The 19,412-nt window shown below is 34.3% G+C and overlaps 1 protein-coding gene across 1 annotated transcript; it reads left to right on the forward strand.

Annotated features, from left to right (window-relative positions):
- Positions 1 to 7,323: 7,323 nt before the first annotated feature.
- LOC141301333 (intraflagellar transport-associated protein-like) lies at positions 7,324 to 17,085 on the forward strand. Its single transcript, XM_073831579.1, has 6 exons — positions 7,324 to 7,456; positions 7,547 to 7,722; positions 9,887 to 9,961; positions 12,259 to 12,313; positions 16,185 to 16,324; positions 16,457 to 17,085. The coding sequence occupies exons 1-6, from the start codon at positions 7,324 to 7,326 to the stop codon at positions 16,565 to 16,567; spliced, it is 690 nt and encodes a 229-aa protein (XP_073687680.1). The 3' UTR covers positions 16,568 to 17,085.
- Positions 17,086 to 19,412: the final 2,327 nt, after the last annotated feature.

A 19,412-nucleotide genomic window follows, 5' to 3' on the forward strand; every position in this document is an offset into this window, starting at 1 on the left:
CTCACATGTATTTAATTAAAAGCAACAATAAAACGTTCTAAACTCATTATTATAAGTTATACTGTTGTCTTTTCTGAGGTATATAAGTGACTATTGACAAGCTGTTTTATTCATGGTATAATACTGTAAATGATTGGACATAATATTTAATGTCTTCTATTTATTATTTGTAGCGCGCCAGCCACCCAGTATTCACAATCATTTTGTGCTTTGTTGCTTTTAATATAACTGTCAGTTTTATCACGAAATACAAATGATGAATGTCTTTTTCCCCTTTATTTCAAGTTTACAGCACAAAATAAACAATGAAACGAATGTTTACAAAAAAAATGAAAAGAAACTAATATCTCAGTGTAATCGGAAAGATGACTGATCCACATGGCGCTTAAACTGAGGCAAATACAGCGATCTGTCACGTTACATTTAAGAGCGTGAAAAACACGTTATTGTAATAGACATATTGTTTGTATTTCACTATAAAACTGAGACAATTTGAAAGCTGAGAGCTCCCAATCTGGGGCATTTGCATGTGCAAAAGGTTACAATATACTCTCAAAACATTATAACTTTAATCTTGTTATTGCTACGAATTAATTCTTGTAATTTCTTACTTTATTCTCGAAACATTTCTACTTTATTCTCGAAACACTTTGACTTTATTCTCATAATTTTGACTTTATTCTCTAAACACTTCAATTTTATTCTCGAAACATTTTGACTTTATTCTCAAAATACTTTATTCTCAAAACACTTCAACTTTATTCTCGTAATTTCGACTTTATTCTCGAAACATTTAGACTTTATTCTTAAAACACTTCGACTTTATTCTCAAAACACTTTGACATTATTCTTGTAATTTCTTACTTTATTCTCGAAACATTTCTACTTTATTCTCGAAACACTTTGACTTTATTCTCATCATTTTGACTTTATTCTCTAAACACCTCAACTTTATTCTCGAAACACTTTATTCTCAAAACACTTCAACTTTATTCTTGTAATTTCAACTTTATTCTCAAAACATTTATTCTTGAAATGCTTTGACTTTATTCTCGTAACTTCTACTTTATTCTCAAAACACTTCGACTTTATTCTTGTAATTTCAACTTTATTCTCAAAACATTTATTCTTGAAACGCTTTGACTTTATTCTCTTAATTTCTACTTTATTCTCAAAACACTTTGACTTTATTCTTGTAATTTTAACTTTGTTCTCGAAACATTATTTAGGGCTGGGCGATATGGCTGAAAACTATATCACGATATCAGTATTTCATATCGGTCGATATCGACCTATTTAAAATAAGGACCAGGAGAAAAATAATACATTCAAACATTTTTATTTTAAACTTAACCTTCCTCTGATCATAATCCCCTCATTTATTAAGACAGAAATGTCAACAACCATGGAAAACTCAAATAATTAAAATGTAAACAGAAGTCTAAAGTCACAATATACACTTAATTATCTCTTAATCCTCAATTCAAACCCCATTCATTGTTGATGAAGTGAATGGTCAAGCTAATGTATGGCCCAGAAGTACGGCTTGACCACAGGTCAGAGGTTGTTGCAAAGTACTTGGCTGATAATATTTATTGCTGCACAGATTGCTGGTTGCCAGTAACCAATGTTACTTCTTTCCCGGTACTTTAGCCTACTTTGTGTAATAACGAAAACATTTATTTCAGTGAAAAAATAAGTCCAAAACTTTCAACATTTTGAACAATAGGGCACTACAATCTTTTGCTTTTTTCAGAAATTCTTGTTTTAATTTTTCTGATAATCAAATGAAAGAAAAATCACTGATTTATTTTTAAAAATAAAAATAAACGGAGCTTTACTGTTAAAATTAATACATAGAAGTAAAATTATATAGAGTTAAAAAAAGGTTTAATAATAATAGTATTTTTTCAACAATTAAGTGGTGACTCTTTTTTATTTTATTTTTTATCATATAAATTATTTAAATGTGAACATATAAACACCTGCATTATACTGTACAAAGTAATACAAGACTAATATTGTTCTGTTACATGTTAAACCGTACTTTTATTTTGACAGGTTGCCGTGAAGTTTCAGTGTGTAATACAGTATGAATGATGCTAGTTTCACTAATGAAACGGTAAAATTGACAAAAAGTGACACTCACAGCAGCTTCGGGAGATGTATTTATTGGAGTTTGTCTGTTCATGTGAGATGCAAAGGCCAAAAATTAGCGGGAGCGTCACGCGTGCTTCACTATGCGTGTAGTGAAAATGAAACGCGTCTCCTCCATTCATACATGTAGAGGCAAACGGAACATGCAGGATTCATATTGAAACGGTCTTTTTGCATTTCAGTTTTCACAGACACTAGTCCATATCGCGATCTGAATTAATTAACAGACCAACTTTTGATTTATTGGTCCAAAAATTGACGAATTCCGCGGCATTCCGCCCTATAGTAAAGTCCGTTTTTATGAATGGAGTCCGCGATCCCGTCTGTGAGGAGACATTGTAAACGCGCGATCATGTAGAGAAAGAAATCACATGCCGTCGTGTAAATAAGATAAATAACATAAGGCTATTTAGTTTGTTTAATACAACAACAAGGGCCCGTTCTGTAGGAAAGATAACCTTAACTTCTATTGTGATCTGGCGCTCTATATAAAATAAAATTAACTGGACGTTAAAGGGGGGCTGGGCGGGCCGACGAAGAATACAAAATATCGAACGTTTTATCGAACACATTTTTTATTGATATCGATCTCTTGTCTATCGCGATATATATCGTTATCGTTTTATCGCCCAGCCCTACATTTATTCTTGAAACGCTTTGACTTTATTCTCATAATTTCGACTTTATTCTCAAAAAACTTTGAATTTATTCTTGTAATTTTACATTTATTCTTAAAACACTTCGACTTTATTCTCGAAACACTTCGATTTTATTCTCGAAACATTTCAACTTTATTCTCGAAACACTATGACTTTATTGTCATAATTTTGACTTTATTCTCAAAACACTTCGACTTTATTCTCATAATTTAGAATTTATTCTTTAAAAATTTCGACTTTATTCTCGAAACATTTCAACTTTATTCTCGTAATATTGACTTTATTCTTGAAACATTTCAACTTTATTCTCGTAATATTGACTTTATTCTTGAAACATTCTGACTTTATTCTTGAAACACTTTAACTTTATTCTCAAAACACTTTGACTTCATTCTTGTAATTTCGACTTTATTCTTATAATTTCGTCTTTATTCTCAAAATATTATGACTTTAATCTCGTAATCTTGATCTTTTTTTTTTTTTTTTTTTTTAACATGGCACCAAAACACCGTCATAGGACTTCACTGGTGGCCAACGGGTTGAATGTCTAAATTGCAGTTTCAATGCAGCTTCAAAGGGCTCTACACGATCCCAGCCGAGGAATAATGGTCTCATCTAGCAAAACTATATGTCATTTTCTAAAAAAAAAATTAAATTTATATACTTTTTAACCACAAATGCTTGTCTTGCACTAGCTCAATTTTGCTGGTTATGTGCATCGTCAGCAGAAATACCGACCCAGTGTTTACAAAGCAAACGTGCAAAGAAAGTCAAACGGCCTGTACAAAAAAAGGGAAGATTTTGAAGTTGAATGAGAAAATGAGATGGAGTTTTTTTGCCCTAACCATTAGGGCTGGGTAAAAAATATCGATTCGCCGATTTTAATCGATCTTCAGTTTAATGCAACAATATCGATTCGGGAAATCCCCTAATCTATTTTTAATGTGCATGCTTCACATAAGAGGATATGAATATTCACCTCTCCTCCTGAAGGTGTCACCATCAGCTGCTTTTTTTGCAGAAAAATCTGGTGATCAACAATGATTAGGCTGCAGTTAAGAACTGTTAGTTTTATGGACAGTTAGAATGTTTTGTATATGCAGACAAGGGCTTTATGATGGGCCTGTTTTGAACGTTTTGAATTTAGAAAAATGTTTTATTTCTTAAACATGTTTGAAGATCTTAATAGATTTAACTGTTGCACATTTACAGTCTTTTTATTTTTTTTTACAGTAATGTGCATTTTGCAGTTTGTTTACATGGTGTACAATGGATGCATATTTTCTTGTTTTACCTTTTTGAACCAAAATGCACAGACAAAGAACTAATCGTGCATGACTTTTCCAACGTGATTACATAATTCATGTCGTAGACGCGCATATGCATTGACAGCTAGTGCAAGACGAGCAATTCTGATTAAAAAGTATATAAACTTACATTTTTTTTCCCAAAATAACCAATCGTTTTGCTAGTTAAGACCCTTATTCCTCAGATGGGATTGTGTAGAGCCCTTTGAAGCTGCATTGAAACTGAAATTTGGATCTTTAACCTGCTGATCGCCATTGAAGTCCACTATATAGAGAAAAATCCTGGACTGTTTTCCTCAAAAACCTTAATTACTTTGTGACTGAAGAAAGAAATACATTAACTTCTTGAATGACATGGGGGTGATTAAACTATCAGGACTATCGTTTTTATTCTGGAAGTGAACTAATCCTTTAAATATCAAATATATTAACTATAATTAAAATAACTCGATTAAATATTAAATAATTGGCTGAAATGCATCACATTGCACAGATATTTCACATTCATGCGTCTTGCTTGATATAGGCCATGGTGCAATCCCACAGATTTTTTTTGTCTTTTTTTCGCGACCTGCATTCGACACCATAATCACGCTCTTCAAAATGCATCAGTGACAGTGTAGCACGTCTCGATGTAATGTGCTGTTAAAATAGTCTCTGTGTATCAGAGTGGTCTGTGGCGTCAGCTTCGGTGAGGAGCAGAATGATTCACTCTCATTACACCGAATACCGAATGCGTGAGTCACACATCAAATTTTGGCAGGAGGGGTAGCTCGGATTTGTAAAAATACTCCTTATTTCCCGCAGGCTTATATTTGCATTAACTGTTTCTGCTTGGCGGCTCTTTAAAGGAACGGGAGAAATTAGGCGACTGTTGTTGAGAGAAAGAAAGAGAGAGAGAGTAGAAGACGGGAACAGCTGTGCCTGCCTCATTAGCATAATGTTTTTGTGTTTCGGGGGGCTGTGCGCGAGTGCAGTTGTGTGTTTGTTTTGGAGGCCGAGAGATGTGTGTGTGTGAGCGCAAAACAAAGACACGTAACCACGAGTGCCTGGAAGAACAGTGAAAAACACAAACAGCGGAGCACCTGTGTCTGAAGAGCAGGGCCATGAAGAGGAGGCTCAGCGACTCCCTTGAGGCGCAACACAAAATAAAGAATTCCTCCGGTGTCTCCAAGCGCACAGGAGAGCTTTATTCTCCCGCTCAAGCGCACTTACATGCCGGTGTTCACACTTACACGCGCTGTAAAATAAACCTGTTGAGTCCTGAAATGGATTTGCATACGGTGCTGCAAATGAATGCAGATGTTTGCCAGCTCTGTCACAATGAAACAGACGGTTAGAAATGGAGAGAGAGACAGAAACGCAACAAACAACAACAGAACGTAAATGCTTGCATTGTAATGAAGGAAGATATTACTTTCAGACTCCTATCATTTAGTTAAAGGGGTAGTTCACCCAAAAATGAAAATTGTGTCATTAATTACTTACCCTCATGTCATTCCAAACCAGTAAGCCTTTGTTCATCTTCAGAACACAAATTAAGATATTTTTGATAATATCCGAGAGCTTTCTGACCCTACAGCAACCAGTGATGCCAAGTCTGTGGTTTTCCCATGAAATTGGGCTGTTGGCACGGGTTGTTTTTCATGTCCACGGGTTGAAGTGACCTCAATAACGTGATATTTATCGCCTGGAATGCAAATTGTACCAGGGGAACCTCACCAAAAACGTGTATTTTATCCCCGGAACACAATTTTTACAGAGGGACCCCCTCGAAACACGATTGAGCTAGTTTTGAGTAACAGTTGAGTGGGTTTTGTTGTACCTGGCAACCCTGACAGCAACAAAACTACCACGTTCAAGGCTCAGAAATGTAGTAAGGACATAGTTAAAATAGTCCATGTGACATCAGTGGTTCAACTATAATTTTATGAAGCTATGAGAATACTTTTCATGCACAAAGAAAACAAAAATAACTACTTTATTCAACAATTTCTTCTCTTCCTTGTCAGTCAATGCACATTCAGAGAGACCACAACGCATGCATTGTATACTCAGGGTTGCCAGGTTTTCACAGCAAAACCAGCCCAATTGCAACTCAAAACTATGACTTTATTCAACAATTTCTTCTCTTCTGTGTCAGTCGACGCCCATTTAGAGCGTACCACGACGCATGCATTGTATACTCAGGCTTGCCAGGTTTAACAACAAAACCTACCCAATTGCTACTCAAAACTAGCCCAGTTGTGTTTCAAAGGGGGATCCCTGGTAAAAAATCGTGTTCTGGGGGTAACACACATTTTTTGGTGGAGTTGAACATGGACATGAAAAACACTGTGTATATGGCGCTTTATGGTAAATCTGGGTGTTCAATGCATAGAGAAAATGTGGATACCACTCAGTCTATGCACTGCATACCGCAGAAACAGTAGTATGGTCGTATTCCAAGAGAGAAGAAAGAAGTCGGCCAACAGTACAGCTGAGGCCTGAAGCCATGCAAGGATTTGCGCTGTATTATTGATAGAGGAGAGTAATTAAACTCTAGCGTAGCACCTGTTTCTGTCCCCGCTAATGTTGTGCCACCTGAAGACGGCTCTCCCCAGGGCGTGTTCGTGATGAATGACACAGCGACAGCGCGGAGTTTCCGACGATCATCACGCCATTCTTCATTATATTTTAATGTCACGGCAATCACTGCCCATCCCCCTTCTCAGCCGTCATTGATTGTAATTAAGCTGAACTTCAGAATGATAATTTCATTCCAATCAGGGCTAATGCAGCTATAATGCATATCGCTGGTGATAAGTGACCTGTAAAGCAGTGCAGCCTAGCAGGACCACTTCATCATTTTTTATACCAGTACTTCATCTTTGTTTCGCCTGGTGTACACTAACTTTCTCGTGAACACGTGTACGACAGTTAGTGGAAGCTAGAGATTACAGTTTATAAAGTTGTAAATGTGAATATTTTTCTCACAAAAACATTGATTTTGATTTAGAAGGCCTTTGTTAACTCTCTAGAGCCAATGTGAAGTACTTTTTATGATGGATGCATGCACTTTATCGGACCTCAAAATCTCAACATCCATTCACTGCCATTATAAAACTTGGAAGAGCCAAAACATTTTTTAATATATTTAATCTCTCACTCTGTTTTTTATTTTATCTCATTTTTTTCTGAACGTGGATAGGTTTGACGAGATGCCAGGTTTAGTTAACGGTTCAATTGTGGACAGCCATGACCAAGCCATGACTGAAGCTCTGGAGCAGTTCTGCAACTCCCCGGAGCAAACGTACGAGCAGTTCCTTTCCACCTTCACGTATCTGAACCCAGGTGAGCATACAGAACACCCCATACATCTTCTTTTCTCTGATACGTCTGTGAATCCTAGCCTGCGGTCTTTACTGTCGTATCCCATTGCAGAGAATGTGAGGGATCCGCGATTGACTGCTCCTAGAGGACACAGAGACCCGTCCCAGAGAGAGATGGACAGCAGCCGAGAGCGACAAAGAGAGCATGAAGTGACAGAGATGGAGGAGAGCATGTACCGACGGATGGGACAGGCGAATCGCTGCTCACCGACTGCTGATCAGGAAGAGGTCAGCGCCTTATAGATCCAGACCGCTTGAAACGACGGTCTTTACTGGGAGAGGTTCAGACAGACCTCTCCTTCACTCACCTTCAATCACAGTTGAAGTCTTCTGCATTAGACATTGCACTGTTTATCACATGCACACACACACACACACACACACATACAGCTCCTTCTTATGTGTAATTGCTTCTTTTTCCTGTCTGTCCTTTTCGTCTTGCCTTTTTAGTGCTGTTTCCCCAAGGCTAACTTCACTATTGCATATACTCAGGATTAGGGGTAGGCACCATTTGTGAAAATAGAAAAAAGGCTCACAGACATATGAAGGGACTAGAATTTTATGGAGATTTGGTCCAGTATGTACACTACCAGTCAAAAGTTTTTGAACAGTAAAATGTTTTTTAAAGAAATCTCTTCTGCTATCCAAGCTTCAAATTACAGCAAAGATCCAAATTATAGCAAAAACATTACAATTTTGAAATATTTTTACTATTTAAAATAACTCTATTTGAATATATTTTAAAATATAGTTTATTCCTGTGATTTCAAAGCAGATTTTTTTAGCATCATTGCTCCAGTCAAGTGATCCTTCAGAAATCATTCTAATATTCAGATTTTCTGCTCAAAAAACATTTGTAATTATTACTATGTTAGAAAACAGCGGAGTGGATTTTTTTCAGGTGTCTTTGATGAATAGAAAGTTCAATAGAACAGAATTTATCTGAAATAGAAATCTTTTGTAACATTGTAATGTCTTTATTATCATTTTTGATCAATTTAAAGCATACCTGCTAAATAAAAGTATTAATTACTTTCCCAAAAAAAAAAAAAAAAAATTATACTGACTCCAAGATTTTGAATGGTATAGTGTATAATGCTACAAAGGCTTTTTTATTTCAGATAAATGCTGATCCTTGGATCTTTCGGAAATGTACTCAATTGTTTTATGTTTCTTGAACAAAAAAAAATCAACATATTAGAATGATTTCTGAAGGATCATGTGACACTGAAGTTTGAAGTAATGATGCTAAAAATTTGGCTTTGATCACAGAAATAAATTACATTTTAAAATATATTCAAATAGAAAACAGGTATTTTAAATAGTACAAATATTTCAAAATTTTACTGATTTTGGCGTACTTTAGATCAAATAAATGCAGGCTTGGTGAGCAAAAGAGACGTCTTTAAAAAACATTAAAAATCTCACTGTTCAAGAACTTTTGACTGGTATTGTAACTACTTAAGAACGTCATAGAAACCACATTTAAACAGGCTAAAATTCACTCAAATTTCTTCTAAACCATACAGAAACACTCTGATAACCACTCTTTGCACCCTAGCATCATGGTGACTCACATTTGTAAATTTTATGGGTCTGGCGTCCAGTCTCATCTGCATCCTGCTATTTTTAACTGTACAAAACAGCTTGTTTTGCTGCTTGATATTGCAAATTGGTATGTCTTAACATATATTTTTTAATAAGTTATCTTAATTATGAACACTAGTTTGTAGTGCAAACAGTTTTACAGTGTACTGCACGTTGTTGTTTTTCTCATTATTTCCCTACAGCAGATAATGAATCGGAAGTCTCACCCATAGACTGACTTCTGCGTTATGAAAGCACCACTTTCTTCAAAATGCATCCACCTAAAGTAGCAACACACTGAAAATGGCTTGGAACCCCTTATCAAGCAACTTCTGTGTCTATAGTATGAGCAAGCACCACTCAAAATACTAAAAATATCCCCCATTTTTCTTCACTTTCTGTCTTTTTGATGTATTTCTTCCTCAAGACTTTTGGAATTCTTCTCTCAGCGTATTGGATGGCTTCATTGCGATGTGTATTTTGCTTATCTGTCTGTCTGTGTGAACGGTGCTTAAGACTCCCGCCTGGCTTGCGTATTGATCTCAGCGGGGCTCTGGCGAGCCACAGCACTGGTTACTGTCAATAACGCAAAGCACATCAGCTAACATCCCAGGCCAGTCAATGCTAAAAAAAGCCTCTGCATTATTTAGCTCCCTTCCACCAGGAGAGAAAAACAGCTGTATTGATTATAATGTTGTTTTGATTGTAATCACGCCGATTCACATGGCTGCTGTCATTTCAGAGCATCATTAAATGAAATGAGATGGTGAGTTTATGAGTTGGTGTGTTTGTGTGTTTTGTATAGGTGATGTTGGATGGTGGTTGTGTTGGAGGAAGACTGGGTGGCCCATCAAGCTCTGCTCCAGACAGACCTGTGAAGGTAATCCAAGATGCATAAAAATAATTAATAAAAGAAGAAAACAAGGGCAATTTTACTTAAAATTTGTGTTTATAAGCTCATTACAGTACATGCTCGTTAGCTTAGCAAAATGTTAACTGTATTTTATAATTCAGTTGTTATGGATCAGTTGACTCCAGAATTAAAATTTCCTGATAATATACTCACCCCTACATGTATGTATGTAAGTCATCCGAGATGTTCATGTCTTTCTTTCTTCAGTCAAAAAAGAAATTAAGGTTTTTGAGGAAAACATTCCAGGATTTTTTTTCTCACACAGAACACAAGTACTCTTTCACATCTCATGAACAGAGAAATACATACAAAATAATGTTAAATTGTATGTTTTGATGAATACTTACGTTAAACACATGCGGTTATGTCTTAGGTGAATGTAAAACAGTTGGGGGAATATTGGACTTGTATCAGTCTAACAAATATTAATCTAAATTTACTTATTTAAATAAATGTGTCTGCTTGAAAGAATAAGGAATGTGGTAAACAAGTTATAAAGAATTAGCCCATATAACCATTGCCATTTCACTGAAAAGAAGACCATGTTCTTGTTTCTTTAATTATAATATAAAGCCATGTTGCATGTCACAGCGGTTAAATCTGTGTCTATCCTGATAAAATCGAAACATTTTAGAGAAATGCTTAATAAATGCATTACACTATAACTAAACCCATTCAATTTTAGCTGACTAAATCTACTGGAGATTTCATTGACTAAAATCTTATGATATGAAACTAAATGGCATTTTAGTCAAAAGACTATGCCTAAAACTGCTTTTCCACCAAAATAATCAGGATCAGAACTCAACCGATCAGCATGTTTAGCACCCAAGTCCCACCCTCGAAAGTTCCAGACTTTTGAAAAAGTGCTACCTCACAAGCAAGGACTTTCTGAGGGGCAAATTTCTTACCCGGAACTTTATTTAGATCCTGGTTCCTGCAGTGGAAACATGCAAAGTACTGCTCCAAAGTCCCATAGTTTCTGGGTAAAGTTCCTGCGGTCGAAACGGGGCTTAAAGGGGATAGTTCACCCAAAAATGAAAATTTGATGTTTATCTGCTTACCCCCAGGGCATCCAAGATGTAGGTGACTTTGTTTCTTCAGTAGAACAGAAACGAAGATTTTTTAACTCAAACCGTTGCAGTCTGTTAGTCATATAATGGCAGTGGATGGGCACCAAACCTTTGAAAGTAAAAAAAAAAACTTGCACAGACAAATCCAAATTACACCCTGCGGCTCATAACGATACATTGATGTCCTAAAACACGAAACGATCGGTTTTTGCAAGAAACTGAACAGTATTTATATAATTTTTTTACCTCTGATATGTGATACGCAAATGCCTGAAGGGAAAAAAAAAAACTTCCACACTTTTTTTTTTTTTATGGGTGTGTTGATATCCAGCCGAAGAGCAAGCAACCATAACTTCAAGCGATCAGGCTCAGAAGTTGGGAATTGGTGAACAGTCAACAATCAACTTTCAAAGGTTCGGTGCCCGTCCACTGCCATTATATGACTAACAGACTGCAACGGTTTGAGTTAAAAATCTTTGTTTGTGTTCTACTGAAGAAATAAAGTCACCTATACTGCCCTCCAAAGGCAGAGTGCAGTAACTACGCCAACACTGAAACTGAGAAAAATGCCTTTAAAGTTTTTACAGCAGCTAGTCAAACATATTGAAATTCTGTTGAAAAACTCTTGTTTCTCTGAAACGGGACACAGTTTAACCAGGAGACTTTGCCACAAGACAAAACAGTTGTCACAAAGTCCATTTTAAGCCTTAACTCAATTTTGACCAAATGTGTAGTTACTGCGCTTTGCCTTTGGAGGGCAGTATATCTTGGATGCCCTGGGGGTAAGCAGATGAACATAATTTTTTTTTATTTTAGGGTGAACTATCCCTTTAAGACTAAATCAAAATTTTGCTAGATAAGACCCTTATACCTCGACTGGGATCGTGTAGAGCCCTTTGAAGCTGCATTGAATCTGCAGTTTGGACCTTCAACCCATTGGCTCCCACCAAAGTCCACTATATGGAGAAAAATCCTGGAATGTTTTCATTAAAAAAACTTAATTTCTTTTCAACTGAAGAAAGAAAGATCTTGGATGACATGGGGGTGAGTAAATTATCAGAAAAATTTAGTTAAAAAGTGAACTAACCATTTAGAGTTTGTGTGTAAAGAACAATGTTTCTAGTTGCTAATTCTAATCAATTGTAATTCTAATATAACTGTTAAAAATATATTTTTTCCTCTCTTGGGTAGTTTGACAATTATCTGGGGGATTCAGAAGATGAAGAGGAAAATGCTGGCACTACAGGTGTTTATTTTTCTAAAATGTTACATATTCAAATACATGACACTTTACACAGAGTCCGTTTATGAAGATATTCATGACAGTGGCCTAGATGCACATTTTTTTTTTAAATTTTTACAAATTCTTTATTATGTAACACACATCGTTGAGAATTCCTGTCGTCTTTTTCATATTTCACAACTGCTTCAAATTGAATTGGATCTATCACATATTCACATAAAATTCACGTAATACACTTTGACATGTTGGCATCACCTGTATGGGTGTATTTTAAAACGAGAATCCCAAGCATGCTGGCATAAATATTCTTTTCATGTGCATATGTAAGGATTGCATGGGCTCACCTTACCTATAATAGGGTTTAGTGGATATCATGTGCACGCTATTTTTTGTAATTAGAGCTGTCATACAGCTTGATTTAAATATATTACCATTTATTACACATATTCAATGCATGCAAATTCCAAACCGCTCCCTCATCATTAGAGCCGGGGGCAAGCGTTTGCTTGGCGAGGCTTAATGCTTGCTGTGCAAGCTTGTAATGAGTCGCTCTTTTCTGCTGTGCTAGAGAGGCTCATTTAAACTCCAATGACCAGTTTAATACAAAAATAAATAAAATAGTTGGAGGAAAGAAAGCCTCTTTTGATTGGAGAGGCTTAGTGGTTGGAGCAGGGCTTTCTGCGTTTATCGGTATGTTTGTTTGTGATCAGAATGTTAATTCAGAGGAAAGGGTGTATGTAAAAGGCATTAGGTGGCGTGTTTGTAATGTCAGTCATATCCACTTAATAACAACAAGACGCATGCTGAACTTGAAGATAATTAGCATGAATAATCATGCCACTGCTTGTTGGGGATGGTAAAAATATCCTTTTGTTGGAAGATGGCAAGTCATTGTACCATTGGTTGTTGTTGGCATTCTTGTCCCAATGTTGTTGGTGTTTTCTGTCATAACCTTTGAAAATGTGACAGCAAAATATGATAAAGGCCTATATAACTATAAAGATAACTATATTAGCATCCACACCAGCAGACGATGTTTGCCACTTTACATTCTTGAGCTTGTGAAAGCAGGATTGATTCTGATCTGGGTGTCAATATTTTTTATCATTTATCAGCTGGAAAAAATTGTTCTGAATTGATTTTACTGATATTGTTTCTGTGTGCCTTTATTGTTATAGATGTGGAGTGGATTTTGCTGTTCTTTAATATTAAGAATGATTTTTAGAACTATATCTTTATCATTATCTTTGTAGTGAGCAGGTCTTAAAAGTTTTGTAAAATCATGTTGTTGAAAATTAAGCAAAACAAAAAAAAAAGTACTTTTGTTGTTTGGTGCTACAAGTTTCAAGTAAATCAGGAATTTGCAAAAATAACATTTTAAATAAAATAAAATAATTAAATTAAATTAAAATCAATCAAAGTAGTGTAAAAGTTAAATCAGCTTGTAGCAAAAAAATAATTAAATTAAATTCAAAGTAAAATTAAAGTTAATTCAGGTATTAGCAAAAAAAATATTAAAAAGTAAAATAAAAGTTAAAGCAGTTATTAGCAACAATTTTTTTAAATTAAATTAAAAGTAAAATTTTAATTTAAATCAATCAAAGCAAAATAAAAGTTAAAGCAGGAATTGGCAAAGATACTATTTTTTTATTTGAAATATTGAATATTTGTAATAATAATTAAATTAAATTAAATTTTAAATTAAATTAAAAGTAAAATTAAAATCAATCAAAGTTAAATAAAAGTTACACTAGGAATTGGCAAAAATACAATTTTAAATTAAATTAAACATTAAATTAAATTAAAAGTTAAAGCAGGTATTAGCAAAAAACAAATTAGTTAATTAATTAAAATTAGTATTAATTAAAATATTAAATAAAAAAGTAATTAAATTAAATAAGAATAAAATCAGGTATTAGAAAAAAAATTAAATTAAATTAAATTAAAAAATCAATCAATGTAAACTAAAAGTTAAATCAGGAATTGCCAAAAATTACATTTTAAATTAAATTATACATTTTTGTTAATAATACATTTAAATTAAAAGTAAAATTAAATCAAAGTAAAATAAAAGTTCAGGAATTGGCAAAAATTTAATATTACAATAAATTGTAAGTAAATTTACATTTTAAATTAAATTAAATTAAATAATTTAATTAAAATCAAAGTAAATCAAAGTAAAATAAAAGTTAAATCAGGAACTGGCAAAAATAACAGAATTAATTGAATTAAAAAATTAAATTAAATTAAATTAAATTAAAATAATATCAGGTATTAGAATTTTTTTTATTAAATTAAATCAAATTTAATTAAAAAAATCAATCAAAGTAAAATAAAAGTTAAATCAGGAACTGGAAAAAATAACAAAATTAATTGAATTAAAAAATTAAATTAAATTAAATTAAATTAAAATAATATCAGGTATTAGAATTTTTTTAATTAAATTAAATCAAATTTAATTTAAAAAATCAATCAAATTAAAGTAAAAGTTAAATCAGGAATTGCCAAAAATTACATTTGAAATGAAATGAAATGAAATTAAATTAACATTAACATTAAATTATACATTTTAATTAATAATACATTTAAAATTAAAAGCAAAATTAAAATCAAAGTTAAATAAAAGTTACATTAGGAATTGGCAAAAATAAAAATTTAAATTAAATTAAACTAAACAATTAAATTAAATTAAAATCAATCAAAGTACAATAAAATTTCAGGAATTGGCAAAAATGTTATATTACATTAAATTGAAAGTAAAATTAAATTTTAAATTAAATTAAATAATTAAATTAAATTAAAAGTAAAATTAATATTAAAATTATTATCAAAGTAAAATAAAAGTTACATCAGGAACTGGTAAAAATAAAAATGTTAAATTAAATTAAAATAAAATAAAATAAACCAACGTAAAATAAAAGTTAAATCAGGAATTGGCAAAAAAATTAATTAAACTAAAATCAAAGTAAAATTAAAGTGAAATCATGTATCAAGGCTCAAGACGAGCTACCGGATAGGGTTTTAATGAAACACTCCTCTGCGCACCGGTCAGGGAGGTTCACGGCATGCCGTAACAGCAACAGCCTTCAGATTCATTAGCGGCGTGAAGCATCTTCCTGTGTTTCTTTAGTGAGTTGGTTAATGGGCTTGTTTTTGAGACCACCTTGTTCTGAAAGCCGTGGGTGGGTGGGGTTTCTCCAGTCACACACACATATGGTATTGCATACACTCAAACAGGCATGCAGAAATGCACACTACACCCTCAGACGCCTGGTTGTCACCCAGCAGCTGAGACCATGACTTTCACTGTGCCAGTAATTAGCAGTTTAATTAAGATCAGCATCAGTAGAGCTCTTGCCAGGCCTGATGTCTTTCTCTCACACACATAAACTACTGCAAAAATCCATTATATATGAAAAGCAAACAGCTTATTAGCACATCAGTCCTTTCTTTAAGACATTAAATATAAGTTTACTCAAAATGCGCTTATTCTGATGGTTTAAACTTTTACTTTTAAATGCGGAGGTAAGATGTTTTCTGTGAATGTGTGAAACTTCTATTGTTGGCTATTGCTACAAATATACCCATGCTACTTAAGACTGGTTTTGTGGTCCAGGGTCACAAATAACAATTATAATTGTCTACCGTTGAAATATATCCATGATTAAGTAATGACATGGAGAAGAAGAAAGACTAAACAGATTTAAACACACATCAAAACAGTATAATACCAAACAGATGAATACATAAACGCTACCCAAGATAATAATTAGAGTGTCAGCGTTAAGATGGTTTATTTACACATTCACTCTGAAAGAAGAAACGGTTTGTAAATGAATGCTGATTATTCATGTGTCTTGTTGTGTGTTGTCAGGCACATCCACACTACCAGGTGAGATTGAAGAAGATCTGATAGCTGTCTCCTCTTCATCGCTCTGTCACCACACACTGCTGGAGATCTCCTCTACTTTCACAGACCAGAAGACACACACTCCCAGTGCAGCTGAGAATCAGGTACACACACATATACGCACACCACCAGAGCAGTCAAGCTTGGGAAGTAACTCAGGGACTGAGATACACTTTCCTTTTGCATTTCACAAAGGCTGTGTAAAATCCTTCATTAACCTTTTTTTGTCATTCCAGGATGAAAGCGAGAACGTTGTTCCTTTCCATCTGGATGAGAACTTTGATTACGATAACGTCATGCTGTCTCGCAAATACACCATCCAGGAACAGAACGGCAGACCATCTTGAGCTGTAAATGAATGTAACTCTGGCAAATGCTTCTAACAACTCTGATTCTGACTCTGAAAGTCCTTGTTAACATTATAGAGATGTTTTCATTTCGCCAAAAAGCTAAGAGGAAGACAGATTGGCTGTTTGGAGTGGTAATTCTATGGTTTGTAGAATCTGTGCGACTCAGTAAAGTTGCGGTTTTCAAAGACGTTATCAACTTTAAAAGATCAGTTCACTTCCAGAATAACAATGTCCTGATAATTTACTTATCACTGTCATCCAAGATGTTCATGTCTTTCATTCTTCAGTCTAAAAGAAATTAAGGTTTTTGAGGAAAACATTCCAGGATTTTTCTCCATATAGTGGACTTCAATGGGAACAACGGGTTGAAGGTCCAAATTGCAGTTTCAATGCAGCTTCAAAGGGCTCTACATGATCCCAGTCAAGGACTAAGAGCCTAGTGAAATGATTGGTCATTTAAAAAATAAAATAAAAAATGATATACTTTTTAACCACAAATGCTTATCTTGCACTATCAAGGTACTCTGGTTCAAAAAGGTAGGGTAGGGTGAAAAACTCAATCTAATTTTCTCCTCCAACTTCAAAATTGTCTGACATCATTGTTTTATCTTTTTTATAAAGGGCGTTTGACTTTCTTTGCACGCTCGCTTTGTGAAAACTGGGTCGGTACTTCTGCCTATGTCACGTGACCTTTTCAACATGATTACCTAATGCGTGAAGTCCAGCTAGTGCAAGATGAGCATTTGTGGTTAAAAAGTATATACATTTTTATTTATTTTTTTAAGAAAATGGCCGAAGGTTTCGCTAGATAAGACCCTTATTCCTTGGCTGGGATCGTGTAGAGCCCTTTGAAGCTGCATTGAAACTGCAGTTTGGACATTCAACCTGACGATCACCATTGAAGTCCACTATATGGAAAAAAGTCCTGGAATGTTTTCCTCAAAAAGCTTAATTTCTTCTCGACTGAAGAAAGAAAGACATGAACATCTTGGGTGACATGGGGGTGAGTAAATTATCAGGAAATGTTATTCTAGAATTGAGCTAATCCTTTAATACACTCTTTTATTGGGAATTAGATGACTGGGACCATGATAGAAGCTAGAAAATAGGCATGAAACAAAGTGAAGTGACTTCTGAGAAAAGAGAGAATCGCTTTGAAGAATCTATTATAGAGACACAGTTAAGGTCAAAAGTTTACATCCCCCTTCAGAATCTGCAAATTGTTAATTATTTTACCAAAAAAGAAGGATCATACAAAATGCATGTCCTGAACAGTTAAACTGCCCACTGTTTTTCAGTAAAATCCTTTATGTCCCACAAATTCTTTGGTTTTCAGAAGGCAAAACAATGCATTAAGAGCTGGGGGGTGAAAACTTTTGAACATAATGGAGATCTATATTTTTCTTATTTTGCCTAAATATATCAGTTTTTTTTTTCATTTAGTACCGCCCTTCTAAGGCTACAGAAGATACTTACGTTTCCCAGAAGACAAAATAAGTTAAATTTACCCTGATCTTCAAATTCAACAAATGTTCAGCCCTCGGCTCTTAATGCATCATGTTTTCTTCTGAAGCATCAGTGAGCGTTTAAACCTTCTGTAATAGTTGCATATGAGTCCCTCAGTTGACAAAAATGCTAAATACCAAAGAATTTGTGTGACCTGAAGAACTTTTCTGAAGAACAGCGGGCAGTTTAACTGTTCAGAACAAAGAAGGGACTCATGAACAACTATCACTAAACAAAAAACACAGCTGTGGATCATTCAGGTAACAACACAGTATTAAGAATCAAGCGTATGTAAACTTTTGAACGGGGTCATTTTTATAAATTCAACTCTTAATTTCTCTTGTGGACTATATGTAAACATCCTTTATGTAAAATATCTCTTATCTTGGTAAAATAATTAACATTTTGCAAATTCTGAACTTTTGACCTCAACTGTAAATAGTCAATCTTAATTTTATTTTGACTTTAAAGTACTTGCATGAACAAACCAAATGATGCATATTTTGTAGTCCAAACCTAATGTGATTATGATTTTTATTGCTGTTATTATTTTACAAATAGCTATGCTCATACATTTTCATTTTCTGACTCAACGGCTCAAATAGGTGACCTGTGGTGCAACTCTTTTTTTTCTGACGTACTTGGAAAAGTAATTAATTGCTCGTTCTGTCTTACTGTGTTTTATTCACTGGAACAAAACGCTCAGGGACGTTTTTCTACTCTCTCTAAAAAAAAAAACCTCATAACCTGAATAAAAGGCCAAAACATGTTGGCCTTTGAAAAGAATTCGGTCCCCTTTTTCTTGACTTGATCGTTTATTTTGACATTTCAGAGAATGTCCGTACAGACCTTGAGAGAATTTTCTAGCTGTTTCCCAGCATGTTTCCTCATATTTTCGCCACTCCTACCTTCATTTCCCGCTTTTTTTTGTCCTTTTTATTTGAAGCCTGTGACCCAGAGTTTCTAAAGCAACAGAAATAGTACTCTTCAACACTTTACTGTTCATTCACCTGGGGCCTGTTTCAATAAGGAGGTTCAACCAACTCTGAGTTAAAACTTGAACTCTGAGTTGACTTACCCTGAGATGGGAAACTCTGAGTTTTTGGTTACAGAACAGCTGAAATGAGTTAGTTCAATCCACTCTGAGTAGGTTGACTCTGAGTTTAGTGCTTGCAGCTTGACTATGAAAAGCCCTGATCAATGGAGCTCCGAAATTATGATTCACCATGGCAACCGCTCCCGCCAAAAAGACCTCTGCATATTTCGAGCCAATGCTTAACTTTAATTCTTAATAATTATTAAGAATATAATTATTTAATTATTAATAATTAGAATA

The sequence above is a fragment of the Garra rufa genome, chromosome 25 (genome assembly GCF_049309525.1).
Source record: "Garra rufa chromosome 25, GarRuf1.0, whole genome shotgun sequence".
Taxonomy (NCBI): Eukaryota; Metazoa; Chordata; class Actinopteri; order Cypriniformes; family Cyprinidae; genus Garra; species Garra rufa.